Consider the following 16,453-nt stretch of genomic DNA (forward strand, 5'->3'; position numbering starts at 1 on the left):
AACACATATTAAAAGAATGCATATTAAAAGTAGGTTCTGAAAAACCTACAATAGTGGAACTTGTGCCTATCAGAACTCCTCCATGATCAGGATGTGGCAGCAAAGAGTTCTGTGCCTTCTTACACCAAAATAGCTAAGTTGTCTAATATCTTCCTCCCTAAACCTCTCACTCTTTCCCTCAAAATAGGCATTCTATTGAACTGTGGGGACCAATAGAATGATCACAACATTTGGCTAACACATGGCTAACACATGGCTAACGTCAGCCACTGATGGAACCAAAACTAATAGAAAGTGGCAACTATAGACTGAGGGATGCAATGGCCAATACTGAGTACAGAACCACAAAATCAGCGCAGCACATTGGCCATAAGAAAAGCAACTAAGGCCGAGCAGTGGTGGCGCACACCTTTAATCCCAGCACTTGGGAGGCAGAGGCAGGCGGATTTCTGAGTTCTAGGCCAGCCTGGTCTACAGAGTGAGTTCCAGGACAGCCAGGACTACACAGAGAAACCCTGTCTCAAAAAAACAAAAAACAAAAAAAAAAGAAAGAAACAAACAAAGAAAGAAAGAAAAGAAAAAGAAAAGAAAATCAACTAAGAAAGCAAAAGGAAAATCTCTATCTTCTCCAATTACAGTGCATGTGCCATGGTACAGTTATATGGTCATCAGAATTGAAAGCCACTCACTGGCAGATCAATGGTAAAGATATCTGGTCATGGGAGGCGTGCATGGAAATGGCAAAACCAAAGACTCCTGGACAAATGAAACATCTGAAGAAAGAGGACATCATCAAGAGAATACCAAGAAAGAGTAATTGGCCAGATAGTATCTCCCATCTACAGCTCATCTCTGCTGCCCTCTACAGGCATAAGAGGCAAATGGTCTTCATGTGGTCCCAATTCAGTTAAAATTAAAGCTGATTTTGGGGACAGAGCATGACTCTCTCCTGTAAACCTACACATGCTACTTGTTAAAGGAAAATCCAAAATCTCGGTCTCATATCAGAAGAGCCACTTTGTATGAAACAGGAAAACCAAAAATAAGGCACTATTCTATTACCACTAATTTCACGTTTTGGTTTTCATTTGACTCTTTAAAACTTCTCTGAAGGTATAAATATTATCTCAAAATGTGTAAGATTATTATGTATATATAAACTTTCTGTCATGGTACTAATTCAGAGTACTAATTCTAGAAATAAGCTTCATCTAGCTTCCCGCGCATGTTTTCAGGTTTGAGTCTGAAGCAGGTAACTTAGTAACAAAATCTGTGTACCTCAGATGTACTTAATAGATTGTAGTCCTCAAACCTTTTGGACCTCTACTGAATATGGCATTTAAAATGTCTAGGTTTTCTATCATGCCTAACAGTAACCTCTGAGGTCTCTGAGATGATGAGGCCCTGCGAAGATGAATCCACCTGGACTGTGGGACCACTAACCACTGGGGAAAACGCCCTCATGCTTGCCTGTTGCCAGGTTCTTCGCAAACAGTGGACACTTGTGTCCTACTTAGGCAGTATGGCTACTAAACTGAGCAGCTGACTCAGACAGACACCCACAGCTGTACAGTGGACAGAGCTTGGAGAGTCTTAGGAGGAAGGATTGCAGGCCCCAAGGGGGATAGGAACTCCACAGGAAGACCATCAGAGTCAACTAATCTAGACCATTTGGGCTTTCAGAGAATGAACCACCAACCAAAGAACATACACAGGCTGGACCTAGGCCTCTCTGCACATATGTAGCAGATGTGCACCTAGCCTTTCAGAGACTTGATGTGCCAGGTTGGGGGGATATTCAGGGGGGTTCCTAACAAACCAGAAAAGGGAGAGATAGGGGAAGGATTATGGGAGGGGGTAACTGAGAGGGGGGAGCAGTGAGCAGGAAGTTAAGTAAAAATAAATAAAAACACTAATTGTTACAAATGACATGTCATTATCTCTGCCCTGCCGTTAACCTTGGATTTCATAGGCAATGCTTTATGCTTGACAACATCTAATATAATTTCCAAAAATTTCCTGCAATATACTTTCACCCTCAGCCTGTCCTATCCAAAAGCCTACTTGGCACTGCAGGGAACCTGGTTAACCTGTACTTCTGCACTCAGAAAAACACATGGCCTCAGACAGACTACAGTAGTCCTACCTTGTATGTTACTGTTCACATTTTCTCAAGGTGTGCACTCACACAGGCTCCGAGAGTCCTCACTTCACGTTCCTTCCTGGCGTCTAGCCTACCATATGCTAGAGGCTCTTACTGACCTCTACCCTAGTAAGACAGCTGAGCTGGAACAGCAGTCCCAGCGACTATTATCTTGGTTAAGAGGTGAACTTGCAGTGTCACGGGTGACTCCAAAAAAATCCATGGTGATATAGGACACTTACAGACTTCCATTGAAATGCTTCACAATCTGGTTGAAATCTCTGACTGAGAGTTCTACAAAATTGGAGAGGGACTAGATTTATTGTTTATGTTTTGGGTAGATCTATGTGTATTGGGGAAAGCTAGCTGTTTCTATGCAGGTATATCAGTCCTCATTTAAAGAAACTTAAAAAACATCAAAGAAAATCTAAATAAACATCAGAAGCAAAGAGAGAGCAACACCAGTTCCTGGTTTCATTGCTGGTTTGATTGTGGTCCTCATACGTATGGGTCTCAAATTTCCCTCATTCTCCTCCTAGGACTTCTACTCCTTGAGCTTTAATCAACTGGTTGTCAAACTGGTTGTCAAACAACTAATAGCCTTGCTCCTAAGGGCCTAGTACAACTGTACCACCCAGAGATAATAAGTCAATGCTTTGACTTATGTAAGACCGGTGGAGAATAAACCAAGCAATCCCATTTTGCTTTAGCTGACTCCATTTTGTGTGCTTTGTACAACCATCCTCCCAAGCCTCGCTAACCACAACCTGCTTAGCAGGACATTCACAATGCTGACAGGATACATTATACCAAGATAGGGGCCTGAGTACAGATCACTGGATGTTCCTCAAATAGGTCAGACTCACAGCCAAAGGGAGGACAGGAAGGGTCAGCTCAATACTCCCAGCCTCCACAATTACCACAGCCTGTCTGGAGTGCAGTTATGCTAACTCTACCTTGTTCAGGGGTTGGGACCACGACTGAAAGTGGAGACTATTGAGAGATATCCTTGTTGGTTGTTCAAATTTTTATTAACAAAACCTGTTTATTTGGGGGGTGGGTATAGGCAAGGGTGAGTGAACTTGAGTCTCACCCCAGCACTGAATATGGAGAGAGGAGACAGACGGTGACAAAGGGAAAGCAGAGACCCTTTGATAAGGGCAAATGGAAGCCAAAACGTGGATGGTGAGGATCAAACTAAGGGCAGTAGAATAAACAGATGAATGGAGGAACAGAAAGCTGGCAATGCAGGGCCACTCCCCTAACTGAATGCAGGGTTGAGAGGCTCTGGGCTGGTGCAGTCAGCGGTCAGCACTAGAGCGAAGGTCGGTAGTGAGTGGATCATGTTGGATCGTTTGGTGCAGCATCAGGGCAAGTAGTCCTGCTCTGTTGGTCATGGCTGTACGAACATTACGTTCCTGCTCAAACAGCTCGTCCAGCTTGTACCACTGCCAAGGAAGTGGGAGGAAGCATGAGAAGCAGCTCCGAGAGCCCAGGAGGACTCTGGTCACACCCAGTGTTGAACCTACCACCCGCACGCGCTCCAAGTCCACTTCTGCACGCCGAAGCTTCTCCCAGCAATAATGGCGATTACACTGGCGCTTGGGCAGGCGGCAGAAGTCACCTGTGAGCTCAAAGACATCACGTACTAGTGGACACCCACAGACCTCATCAGCTGGCACCTGCAGAGACACCAAGGGTAGTCGTGATTAGGTGAGGGAGAGTGGAGAATCTGAAGGACAGTGAAAAGGAGACAAAAGGGTAGGAATGGGAGATGGCTAAACAGTAAAAGGAAGAACCGGAAGCTGACAGGAAAAGAGAAGGAAGAAAGAAGAGAGGAAAAGATCACACAGATGTGAGACATGAAGCAGGATTGGACAGGATGCAGGGGATTTGAGGAAAACCCTTACTTTGGGGTCCCGTGAGTGCTCAGGACATAGCACCTGGAGCCGCTTACAGTATGTTTTGCTCTGAGGATTGTAGACATCACAGAAGAGTCGGGTAGCCCTGGTTGAGGTTAACAAGGGAGTGGCCTTGAGTAGCTCCAGGACCACATCAAAGGCCCGTACTCATTTCCAGCCTCAGTTCCACACATTATCCCATTTCCAGCCCCACCCTTAACCACCCTTCCCTTAACTCCACATGGCAGCCATACTCACCCCTCAATGCGTGTGGGGTACATGGACCCAAAGGATGTCTGGCTCTCATACTGCAAAGATGAATACAAATAAAAGGACTTTGGGTGCCCTCTCATGATACTACTAAGCAACACACATCTGTCTCGCGGGCCCACAGGCATCCCTGAAGTATCCACTCCCTTAGGATGGCCTCCTGACCTTGGCATAGCAGCGCTCCATGTGACGCAAGGCAACTCGTGGGTTGATGGGATGCCCACAGGAGACGCAGAAGATCTGCAGATCTGTGTCATCGCTGTCATTCTCGTTGTTCTGCAGAGGTTGAAAGAATGATGAGGCCAGGCAGGAGGTCGCACTGGGGCCTGCCCGCTCTACCGCTTCTTTACCTCCTCGTCCTCTCGCACGGCTTGCTGCTTAGCACGAAGAATGATGGCCTCCAGCTCATGGAATCTGCGCTCCATCTCCTGAAGGCGGGTGCGGGCACTCTGCTGCTCCCGGCGGATCCGTTCAAGCAGCTTCTTGCCGTGCTCTTCGGCGATGCAGGGGCTTTGCTGCCACTGCTGGATACGCTGGGGAAGGATCTCGTAGATTCGGCTGCAGGGAGATAGTGAAGTGCAGGCAGAGAAGCACCAGAGGCAGTGAGTGAGCTGACCAAAGACAATGAACAACAGGCCACCCGAAGAGGTGCAAGGTTGATGGGAGGGGGAGGGGCAGGTGGTGACTGAATAGTGGCTTTGTGTGCCAATGGGGGTTTGACTGAATAGTACATAGACACCTAACTGTAGCGATATGGAGGGAACACCTGTCCATACCCTATGCTTTACTTCCTGACCCCCTTCAGTGCCCCAGGAAAGACTCACTTGGCTGCCAGCTTCATGCCACAGTCATCTGAACAATACTTGGACCCAGGCTGGGCGGCACGCACACAACCAGGCCCCAGGCACTGCGGTAAAGATGCAGGGTCCTTGGCATCAGCCCTCTCTGGATGTTTCCATTTGTCTTTATGTTTCTGCTTCTGTCGATGCCGTTTATATCTCTCCTCCTTCTAGAGGGCAAGGCATGTCATGTCAGGGTTCCACAGAGGTCAGCCTCAGCCCTTGTCTGCTCTCCACTCCAGATGTTTGGCTCTGTCTCCATCTCCCTCCCACACCATCCTCTTCCTTTAACAGCCATTTTACCCTTTCCATCACCTTCTTCTCAGACTTCTTCTCACGGCGCTTCACATGCTTCACTTTCACTGCCCGTTTCCTCAGTGCAGGATCCAGGAATGGGGACTCTTCTGCATCACTCATCCAGGGCTGCAAGCAGGGCATGCACTGACCCACCTGACAACTCATGGCCACGCCTACCTACTCATTTCCCAAGCAGCCTGTTCGCCCCCTTTCCCACTCTGTAACTTCACCTTCTCCCCTTCTTCTCCCACCACAGGATGATGCTGTTACTCACTAGGCCGTGATCATCAAAGGCCCCAGCACAGAAGTCCTGGTACAGATCGGGGTCCAATGCTAGGTCCTCATCTGAAAGTGGCTCAGGTGTTGCTGTAGCCTCTGGTGGCTCCTTAACCACTGATGACAACACTGTCCCCTCATCTTCACGGATACGCCCCAGCTTCTGAGATTGCTGTGGCTGCTGTTGAGTGGGTGGTGGCCGGCGGGGCCTTGGCAGGGCCTCTGAGGGTGTCACCGGCGAGAGCTGCGGGGCAGAATCTCAGGACTGGCCCTGACCGCCCTGCCCGCAGCCCTGCCCCGCCCTGGGGGGCTGGACTCACCGAGGAAGGGAAGTACTTGTACGATTCCTGTGCGCAGGAGGAAGGCCTAGGTCAGCCCCAGGAAAATGGGAGAGCTGCCCTGTCCTAGCCCCATCTACTTCTCCTTGCTTCGCCTGGTCTAACAAACCAGTTTTATCCCTCCCCTCACCACAAAGATATGCTCCATCCTACCCAGTTGTGCCCTGGCATGCCTTACAACCTAAAGCTCTATGGTCCCTCCCAGAGCTTTCTTCTGAACTTGCTAGGCCCCTCCCACCCATCTGGACATAACAAGCTCCACCCCCACCTGCACTTGCTCATTTGCAGCTCAAGCAGCCCTACTTGGGCCTCCCAGTCATGCTCTCCTATCTGATACTGTCCAGCTCTGTCCATGCTCACCCGTGCCCGCAGTTGACACTGGCGAAGCCGGCACTTCTGCCGGATCTTGTTGGGACCCCCAAACTTCTTCATGTCACGGCAGAAGTCACAGTGGCCACAGTCCTCGGTGCGTCGGCATGCCTCACACTCACCACACATCCGAGCTGACCGTTTGATTTGCTGCTGCTGCTGCTGTTGCTGGTGATGCTAGGAGACAGTATCCAGAGTAGACATCAGGATAGAGATGGGGCCCAGAGCAGAGCTTTCCCCCATCCCAAGCTCTGCAGCTACTCACCTGGCTAGGTGTGGCCACCAAGGGCTGTGGAGAAGATTTGTGGGGCGAAGCAGAGCCCCGAGCAAGCATGGCCCCAACCCCTGTCCCTGACCCTGCCCGGCGCTGCAGTTCTGGATCTGAAGCAGGCCTCTTGCGCCCTCCTCCCTCATCCCGGGGCTCACTGCCGTCCCGCTCACTGCCATCCCTCTCCCGGCACTTTTTGTGGCGGTAACGAATCTCCAGCTTCGGGTCCTTCTCTGTGAGGCAAAGAGTGGGGCCAAGGTGGGTTTGTAGGAGAGGTCTGAAGGATCCCAGAACCTCTTTCTCTTTTCCTGCCCCACCTACTTGTTTGGCTCATGCTATAGGGGAGAGCTGCCCCTTCCTTTAGGCTCCTCCATAATTGCTTACATTGGAGCTGGCATTCCAATCCACCACAGACCAACCATCACTCTGGCCACACAGGACACCATTACTACCCAGGATCCCTCCCATCAGGGCTCCTCTTCGTCTCTCGGAGCCCACTTCCTTCCCTGTTCATCCACAGGCCTCACCTCGGCACTCCCGACAGTACCATTCCCGGATGGCCTTGGCCATCTTCTCAGTGATCCGGATGCAGTCCCCATGGAACCACTCGTTGCAGTTGTCACATCCACTGCATATGATAGAGCAAGCAGAAGAGACGTGAGGGGTATGCTTCATCACAGGGGTCCCCATCCCCATCCCCGCCAGGCATCCCCATCCCCGCCAGGCATCAGCCCACCCGCTTCTCCCTAGCTCACATCATGAAGCAATTGATGTCCGGTTTGCGGCAGATGCAGTAGATGGGTGCGTTCTCCCCATTCTCAGACTTGCTGTCCTCCCCAGCATCTGGAGGTTCCAGGTCTGAGCCATCTCCTTCCTGTGAGACCCACCCCCATGATAGCTCCGTAATTCCCCCTCTTACAGCTCCACCATGGCTCACCACAAATTCCAACTGTGTCTCAGGACTTCTCATTAGCCTTTCCATTATAGTTCACCCAGACCCTCCTCACCTAACCCTGGGCCTCATTACTTTGCCTATACTTCTCCATCGCTCAGACCTCCTATCACACACCCATCCTGTCAAGCATCCTGTCACTCTGACTGTTCATCACATACACTTACCACACTGTCCCCTTCAAGAGTTCTAGGCGGATAGCATTTAATTTATTCTGCTGTCGTCCCATCCCGGCTTCCCACAAGTGTGTCTAGAACTTAGCTCATGGACCCCACCCCCGATGACGGTTCTCCAGAGCCTGTGCAAATACATTCATGGCCAAGTCCTTATCTCTCTGACGAAGGAACTTCGCGTGAAGGTTTCCCACAGAACTGCCATCTGGAGTCCCCACGGAACTTCCACTATGGACCCCCCTACAACGGTTCATCAAAGAACTCACAGATGGTTCACCTCAAACCCCATCACACCCCTTCACTCACCGGCCCAGAGACTGGGCACACAGCTCGCCCCGTGCGCCTGCCAACAGGCAGCGGTTGCCAGCCAACCCCCACGACCTCTGCCTCTGAACCCCGATCCCACCAGGTACTCACCATATCTCGGCTCACAGAGCACCCGCTCTGGACCCCGCGAAGCTGAGCAAGCTCCTCGGCAGCGTCCGCGGCGGTAGCAAAGGCGCCCGCAACTACTTCCGCCACTGGTCCCGCCTCCGCGGCCCCGCACTCTTACTCCTTACGCCCGGCGCGACCGCTTAGCAGCAAACAAATAGGTTGCCCACCTAGAGCCGCGAATGTCTCTCTGTCGCCGCCATCTTGACCACCGAGTCCGTAAGACAGCGGAGACCATACGTTCCGGGGAAGTATGGCCGCGCCTACAGTTCAGGGCCTCCGAGCGCGCCGCCACCTTGTCAGTGAAGTCCGTACGGTGGCCGCCAGAGGGCAATATGGCCGCATTTGCTTCGACGTTGCGACGCAGATGTCGTCAGCTGGTTAGCGTCATCAGGCGGACTCCGTGAGTTCCTAGGCAACAAATAGTAGCTTCCGGATCACGGCTTCCGAAGGGCGTGGCCATCTTGATACTTGACTCCGTACAGTGACTGTTGCTGCTACAGACAGGATAATCCTGCTACTGTCTAGATGTGTCTCATTCATTCCTGCAGCCAATCATTTACCCTTCGATGTTTATCAATGGGATGCCAGGCCTCCGGAGGGGAAATAAATGTGTCAGTACCTGTCCCAGTTGTTTTTCCACTTTTATCTGCCTCCCTCATCATGTTTTTCAGCTAGATCTGGCTGGTTTTTTTTGGACAGAGTTTCTCTTGTTTTAACTGTGCTTCAACTCACTGTGTAGACCAGACCTTCCTCAAACTCACAGAAATCCACCTGCCTTTTGCTCTCAGGTACCGGGATTAAAGTCATGAGCGATCACTTCTGGCTTAAAAAAAAAAAAAGTTTTAACTTCTTAAGCATGGTAGCACATGCTGGTAACGCCATCACTGATGGGGCTGGGGTTAGAGGTTGCAAATTAACAAAGCCTGTCTAGCGTTCAAGTCCAGCTTGAACAATTTTGAAACCCTTTTGGGGGTGTAGGGGGATGGAAAAGGAAAAAAAAAGAAAGAAAGAAAAGAAATGGGTGTATAGCTAGCTCATTAAAAGCCAGTACTATCGCAATTTTAATTACAGAGCCCTGAAGTGAAAAAGAGGTGCCAGGTACAATAATTCCCAAGTAAAAGTGCACAGGGCCTTAGTTCGATTCCTAGTATTACAAAAACAAATGATGAAAAGTATTCTCTACGGCTTAGCCAGTAAAGGTCCTTGTAGCCCTGGCTAGCAACCTGAGTTCTATTCCCAGAACTCATACAGGAGAGGAGAGGAAGTGAGGACTGACAGCCACGAGTGTTTTTTGACTTTCACACTAAAGTTATAGCTGGACACACACACACACACACACACACACACACACACACACACACGGGGGGGAGGGAGAGAGGGAGGGAGGGAGGGAGGGAGGGAGGGAAGGAGGGTGGGAGGGAACAAATAAAGAGATCTAGAGATAGCTCAGGGACTAAGAGTACTCTTGCAGAGGATATGAGTTCAGCTCCCAGCACCCACACCAGGCAGCTCACAACACTGTAAATCCATCTCCAGGGGAATCCTACTACCTCTTCTGGCCTCCAAGGGCACTGTGTGCACAAGTACATGAATGATACACACATAGACTTAATTTTAAAAAAATACAAACTAATAATTCGTTTCCCCCAGGATAGGGTTTCTCTTTCAAATCAGGGTTTCTCTTTTGACGGTTTCTCTTTCAAGACAGGGTTTAGGTACAGCCTTAGCTATGCTGGAATTCAAGCTACATCAGGTTGGCCTTGAATTTATAGAAATCGGCCTGCCTCTCTGCCTCTCTGCCTCTCTGCCTCTCTGCCTCTCTGCCTCTCTGCCTCTCTGCCTCTCTGCCTCTCTGCCTCTCTGCTTCTGCCTCTCTGCCTCTGCTTCTGCCTCTGCCTCTCTGCTTCTGCCTCTCTGCCTCTGCCTCTCTCTCTCTCTGCTTCTGCCTCTGCCTCCTGAGTGTTGACATTAGGCCGTGTGCTACCACCACTGGGCAAAAATAAATAATTCTTAAACTAACTTCAATTTTTTCTTTAGTTCTATAAGCTACAGAATAATGTCACAGCATGCCACATTTTATCCATTTCTTTGTCTGTTTTGTTAGGCTTTTTTCAAGATATAGTCTTTAGCCCAGGATAAGTTTAAATTTCCACCTCTGTCACATAGTAAGTTCACCAGAGAACATACACAGACATAATTTTTTTTTCTCCCACAGATATGTGTATTTTATGTGTGTGAGCATTTATGCTTATACATTGTGAACATCCTGCTGTCTGCAGAGGCCAGAAAAGGATATCTGTGATTCTCTCTGTTGACATGTGGGTGTTAAGAACTGAACCCCAGTCCTCTGCAAGAGCACCCAATGCTACACAGACACTCTTAAAGTTGACTAGAAAGTCCTTATTTACTGCCGCTGGCTGCGAGAGACTTTCCCAAATCATGTAGCCTCAAGCCTCACTGCTGTTGGTCTTTTAAGCGCAAAAACCACATTTGAGGTTGACACACTTTAGTTAACAAGACTAGTTAGCAAGAAGCAGAACTACAGAGGCCAAAAAGCAAGGTTAGGACATTGAGGGACTTTCCCAGACACATCCTGGAACCAATGACTTAGGCTTCGGTTCTGTTTTGGCAGGTGGACTAGGTCTTTGTTCCTGTTGGGTTCCGAGGCCTGAATGATGTTTTTATTTGGGTGTCAGTTGCGTTAAGGTGTGAGGATATGTTACACCTCCAGAGTGCTAGGATAAGAGGTGTGTTCTGGGGTGCTGAGGATTGAACACCCAGGCAAGCAGCATACTGACTGACCATGTCCCCAGCTCCTCCCTGTCTTCCTGTTGAACATTCAGAACTAACTAGAACACAAGGGAAATGGTCTGCACCCTCCTATCAGACCTGGAACACATAGACATCTACTTTTATCATCTAGTTAATGTTAATCTGTTAATCTTCAAGTAGCTTGAAAGTATTAGAGTAATAAATAACTTGGAGAGGGCCTCCCTCTTGCTTACCACGGCTGAACAAGAACCAGGTAAGGACCCAGGCTGTTCTTGATGACCAGTCAAATTGGAACAACAAGTTTGCGGTGCCCCTTTGTGGTGTGTGTGTGTGTGTGTGTGTGTGTGTGTGTGTGTGTGAGAGAGAGAGAGAGAGAGAGAGAGAGAGAGAGAGAGAGAGAGAGAGAGACTAAATCATGGCCATGGCCATATCTCATTGTTTAATCTAGACAACTAAAATTGGTGTTTCCTGGCAGCTCTTCTCAGTTCTTCTTACTATAGGGCCTGGATAAGCTCTTTTCTGTGCACCATTGTGTGAGACACTGACTTTTACGCTGACAGAACATTTTCAAATGGTATTCTAAATAAAACTGCAACAAATGTTAACATAGCTTCATACTTATTCCTGACTTGACAATCCCCTTAAAGGCTGTGAAATTAAAAGGAAAAATGAGAAAGAGGAAAACCTGAAGAAACTTTGTAGATTCACTTGCTTTTAGTTATTTGCTTTTGCAAGGGTCTGTGGTTCACTGAAGAGAGATACCCCAGACTCAAATAGTATCCAACAGTAAAGAGTGTTTATTCTGCAGAAATCCAGCATGCAGGGGTCCTCCAACTATCAGAATCAAAGACAAGCGTGTGCTTCCCAGGCATCATTTAAAGCAGAGTCAGGGAATTCCAGGGTAGGGGTAGATGTCCTTTAACTTGATTGGTTGGCTATCTCTAGGAGTGTCTCTGGGATTGGCTAGGGCTCTGGAGACTTTACAGAACCTTTGCTGAGGGCCTGGACACTTGCTGACTCATTGCTCTTGCCGAAGACCAGGTGGTGGGACAGCTTCTGACTGGCTGCCTTCCGGTGTGTGTGTGTATGTGTGTGTGTGTGTGTGTGTGTGTTTTCCAGTTACTTGTTTTGCTTCCTTCAAGATTCTATTTTAGAAGTTTAATTGTGAGCATGGAGAAGTGGCATGGCAGTTATAACTGCTTCTTGTCCTTACAGAGGACTCCAACTGGGTTCCCGGCACTGGCTACATCACAAAGCCAGGCCCTAAGCCAAGGCTGGTGGCCATGAGGAAACACAAAGCTAACGCCCAGCATTTCTCAGAAACCTTGTGTCTTAGGGTTTCTATTGTTGCACTGAAACACCATGACCAAAAAGCAAGTTGAGGAAGAAAAAGTTTATTCAGCTTACACTTCGACATTGTAGTCTACTGTAATTTTAGTATTTTAAAAAACTAGTTTTAATGATGGTTCTTTAATGATGATTTAACTTCTCTTGTAGCCCACCACCCACCAGAGGTATCGGAAAGGAAGGATACAGGGCAAATGGACCTGTTTAGAACTAAGGCAGTGTAGCAAAAAGCTACACAACAGGAAGGTTCTTTGGAGCAACTCCTGTCTGTCTGTGCTGTCTGGAAATCAGCAGTTCAGTTCACAGGTCAGCAGGCAGCAGCAGCTCAATCCACTCACAAATACTTCACGGATGCACTAGCAGTCTAGTTTGGTAGAGTTGTGTTAGCAACAGCTGTGACACAACCTAGCAGAGACAGTCAGGCCTCAGCCTCTGCTCGAGTCACCAGGAAGGACTTATAGGGACACCAGGAGAACTTCTTGGCTGTGCCTCTCTCAGGGAAGCAAAGATCATCGAAGATGCAAGACCCACAACATTGCACAGCTAGCTGTATCAGCAAAGCCAAGCTCTCTCTTTGTCACTCTATGGAGTCCTCTCCAGACATCATGTGTCCTTCACATGGCTTGTCTCAGCACAGGTCTTGCCTCAGCACGAGCATCCAATCAGCCTGAGTTGGCAGAAGCGACAAAAAACTGCAGTACCCCACCAGAAGTGTGATTCTCTCTGTGGAGTACCAACAAATGCAGCTCAGCTACACAATGGAAGGTGGGCCAATACATGTGTGTTGTTAATAAAGAATCCTTCATCAGGCTGGAGCGATGGCTCAGCGATTAAAAGCACTGACTACTCTTCTAGAGATCCTGAGTTCAATTCCCAGCAACCACATGGTGGCTCACAACCATCTGTAATGGGCATTTGATGTCTTCTGGTGTGTCTGAAGATAGCATACTCACATACATGAAATAAATAAATCTTTAAAAAAATTTTTTAAAAAGGAATCCTTCATCATGTGTCCTTTCACATGCTTGCCTTAGAACATCTTCTCTCCTGTGTCTGCTTCAGGGAAACATTCCTTCACGAGTCTGCCTGAGCTTTTCACACCTGTGTCCATGTTCACTCGTTTGCCCCAGGAAAACACCATCCAACTGACTTTCCATAGAACGCTTACATTTCAGCTTCAGTCCACTCCTGAAGAAAGACAGGACAGGCACCTGGAGGCAGGAGCTGATGCAGACGCCATGGAGGGGCACTGCTTGCTGGCTAGCTCCTTATGGCTTTGCTCACCCTGTTTGCTTATAGAATCCAGATCCATCAGTCCAGGGATATCATCACTCACAATGGCCTGGGCCCTTCTCTATCAATCACTACTTAAGAAAATGCCTTGTTGGGAGCCGACTCTTAGCCGCTATCATCTTTACAGCCATCTCGAGCCATATACCCTGACAAGAGACTTGTTTTCAACAGCCCGCAACAGCTGAGCACACTCTGATAAACATCTTGTTACACTGTTTAGTGCCCCCAGCTGCAAGGTGCACCTGGTATCCATGGCTACAAGGCACATGACGTAGTTCCGTCAGTTGAGCTTGTCCACGAGGGCAAGTCACGTGGTAAAGAGTATCAATACCCAAGATTTCCTTTCTATAGAGGAGAATATAGAAGAATAAAGGAGAATAAAGAAGAGATTTGAAGAGACTTGACCAGACTCTGTCTTGTATCTATCTTTTGCGTCTCTCACCCCTCTTTCGCCCTTCCTCCGTCCCCACTCTCTCTCTTGCTAGACCCTGACCTGCAGACCAGAGCAGCAGTACAGGCCATTACAAAGTAGCAGAACCGGCAGTTACAAAAGAAATGGCTGTTACAATGCCTTACAGAGGGATTTAATTTTTTTTAATTTATTCTTTGTGAATTTCACCTCATGCACCCCAATCCCATTCATCTTCTCCTTCCTCCATATCTGCCCTTTACTCTCACAAACTTCCACCCAAAAGAAAACAAAGCAAAATTTAAAAGAATTAAAAAGAATTACATAACACCTCATTGTAGAAACTGTGGTATGTCCCCATGTGTCACACAGTATCTCCTTTGTCCCAAACAGCTTTATTTGCAAATGTTCATTGCAAAGAGTCATTGATCTGGTTTGATACCTCTGGCTTCGGCTACACTATCAGTCCCAGGCTCCTCACTGGGACTTCTCTTGGACATCTCATTGTTTCCCTGGGTCATGGAGATCCTGCAGCTTTCGATCCACAGGACACGCCGCTTCATGCACTCCAGCAGCTCATAGATGGGGTAGATGGTTGGGGTGGGCCAGCTCAAAGCCTTGGATCTGGGCCTGGGTGGTAGCTGAGTTGGTCAGCCCGCCAGCTCTCCTGTGTCTGGGCCACTAGAGGCCAGCTCTTCTGCTTTGCCCAAGTAGGAGCAGGGTCAGCTCTCCTGCCTGCAGCAGCTGGTAAAAAACAAAACTGACTCTCCTGCACCCACACCACCAGGGCCAGCAGCTCTCCCTTGCTTACACCACCAGGACTAGTTCTACCACACTGCCAACGCAAGGTGTGTGTGTGGCTTTTTTCCTGAATGTTACAGTCATCAAGGGGTGGGGCCATTTTCTTGTGCCCGTGTCTTCAGGACCAGCTCCCTCATGCTGCCCAGACAAGGGTGGGGGTGGGGATGGGAGCAGAGGCTAAGTCTCTAGCACCACCTCTGGGAGGGGTGGGACCAGCTCTCCAGAGCTCACCCTCTGGGGCCTGCTCTCTCACACTCTTTAAAGATGGATCTTATGGAGACATTTTGTCAGTTGAGGTTCCTTCCTTTCAGGTGACACTAGCTTGTGTCAAGTAGACATAAAACTATCCAGGATGCCCTGTGTCTCGGGGACCTCATCAGAAAACTGAAGTTTCTTCATTCTTCCCTAAAGGGCTATCTGCTACACATAAAAGGATATCTATTTCCCATAACCTGGCCTGATTGAGTCGGGCACAGATTCCCTCCCAGCAGGCTTGCCTTAGGGACCCAAGAAAGGAAAAATTTCCTGAAGGAGGGATCTATACCTAAGCTTTTAGAAACCCTATAAAACCTACTTGTTTCCTCTGCTAAACTGCTATTCTCCACCCTCATGAGATGTCCTGTCAGTTTATTCCCCAATAAACATTTCTCTACCCTTGGAGTGGTCCTTTTCAGTGAATTCCCTGCACTCCTTTATGTTGGGTGGCTTCATGGATCTGAAGTTTGAATAGTTTGAATGTGAATGGCTCCCAGAGGCTCTTGGTTTTAAATGCTTGGTCACCAAGAAGTAGCCCTATTAGAAAGGATTAGGACGTGTGGTCTTGTTAAAGGAAGTGTGTCACTGGGGTGGATTTTGAGGTTTCAAATAGCCCATTCCAAGCCCGGTCTGTCTCCTCCTGCTGCCTGCAGATCCAGATGTAGAACTCTCAGCTACCATCTCTGCCTGTGTGTTGCCATGTTCCCAGGTATGAGGATATTGAACTAAACTTCTGAAACTGGAAGCAAACTCCATTTAAATATTGTCTTCAATAAGAGTTGCCATAGTCACGGTGTCTTTTTACAGCAATAGAACACTGACTAAGACAGGATAGGACATCCTCTTCAAGACTTTTCAGGCTCCTGGAGTCACGTGCACACACTCTACACAGATACATACGTATACCCAGAAACATATTTTTAAAATAATAAATAGTAAAAAGGACAAATTGAGTTTTTGTATAGATTGCTTTGACTTGAGATAACTTAGTCCCTTAAGTTTTGGGATGGCTATTCTTGGTTGTCAACTTGTGTTACTTCTGGGCTTTTCCACCCAGGCTTCTTTGTTCCCTGAAATAACTACTCTTTAATTATTTGATATTTAACTATTTAACTAATAATGCTTAGGCCATAGGCTTCAGCTTGTTCTCGGACTAGCTCATGGCTCTGTTATCCCTTTAATTCTAAGCTGAGTTCAGTTATGTGGGTGGTTTCCTCTCCTCTCTTCTTTTGTCCCTCTCCTCACTGTTTCCAAGGTGAATCTCTCTCACCTCTGGCTATTTCCCAGAATTCTCTCTATCCCTGCCAGATGTTCC

At 48.3% G+C, this 16,453-nt stretch overlaps 1 protein-coding gene across 2 annotated transcripts; it reads right to left on the reverse strand.

Annotated features, from left to right (window-relative positions):
• Positions 1 to 3,149: 3,149 nt before the first annotated feature.
• Cxxc1 (CXXC finger protein 1) lies at positions 3,150 to 8,505 on the reverse strand. 2 transcript variants are annotated; one of them, XM_028776750.1, is made up of 15 exons: positions 8,244 to 8,505; positions 7,457 to 7,575; positions 7,229 to 7,329; positions 6,699 to 6,934; positions 6,425 to 6,610; positions 6,047 to 6,073; positions 5,725 to 5,970; positions 5,457 to 5,576; positions 5,139 to 5,323; positions 4,665 to 4,872; positions 4,480 to 4,590; positions 4,303 to 4,352; positions 4,054 to 4,150; positions 3,673 to 3,825; positions 3,150 to 3,591 (listed from the first exon to the last, which is right to left on the reverse strand). In XM_028776750.1, the coding sequence occupies exons 1-15, from the start codon at positions 8,244 to 8,246 to the stop codon at positions 3,445 to 3,447; spliced, it is 1,989 nt and encodes a 662-aa protein (XP_028632583.1). In that variant the 5' UTR covers positions 8,247 to 8,505; the 3' UTR covers positions 3,150 to 3,444. The 2 variants fall into 2 exon arrangements, with proteins under 2 accessions (XP_028632583.1, XP_028632584.1); XM_028776751.1 differs by having other exon boundaries at positions 5,469 to 5,576; positions 8,244 to 8,504.
• Between the last annotated feature and the right edge of the window lie 7,948 nt (positions 8,506 to 16,453).

Source organism: Grammomys surdaster, unplaced genomic scaffold (genome assembly GCF_004785775.1).
Source record: "Grammomys surdaster isolate TR1022 unplaced genomic scaffold, NIH_TR_1.0 272, whole genome shotgun sequence".
NCBI classification, from domain to species: Eukaryota; Metazoa; Chordata; class Mammalia; order Rodentia; family Muridae; genus Grammomys; species Grammomys surdaster.

Excerpts from the sequence above, each read along its gene's own strand:
- Cxxc1 (XM_028776750.1), bottom strand. Across the intron at positions 7,330-7,456 it reads GACATCAATTGCTTCATGAT|TGGATGTGACAACTGCAACG; the intron begins GTGAGCTAGGGA and ends TATCATATGCAG. Across the intron at positions 6,611-6,698 it reads TGGTGGCCACACCTAGCCAG|CATCACCAGCAACAGCAGCA; the intron begins GTGAGTAGCTGC and ends ACTGTCTCCTAG.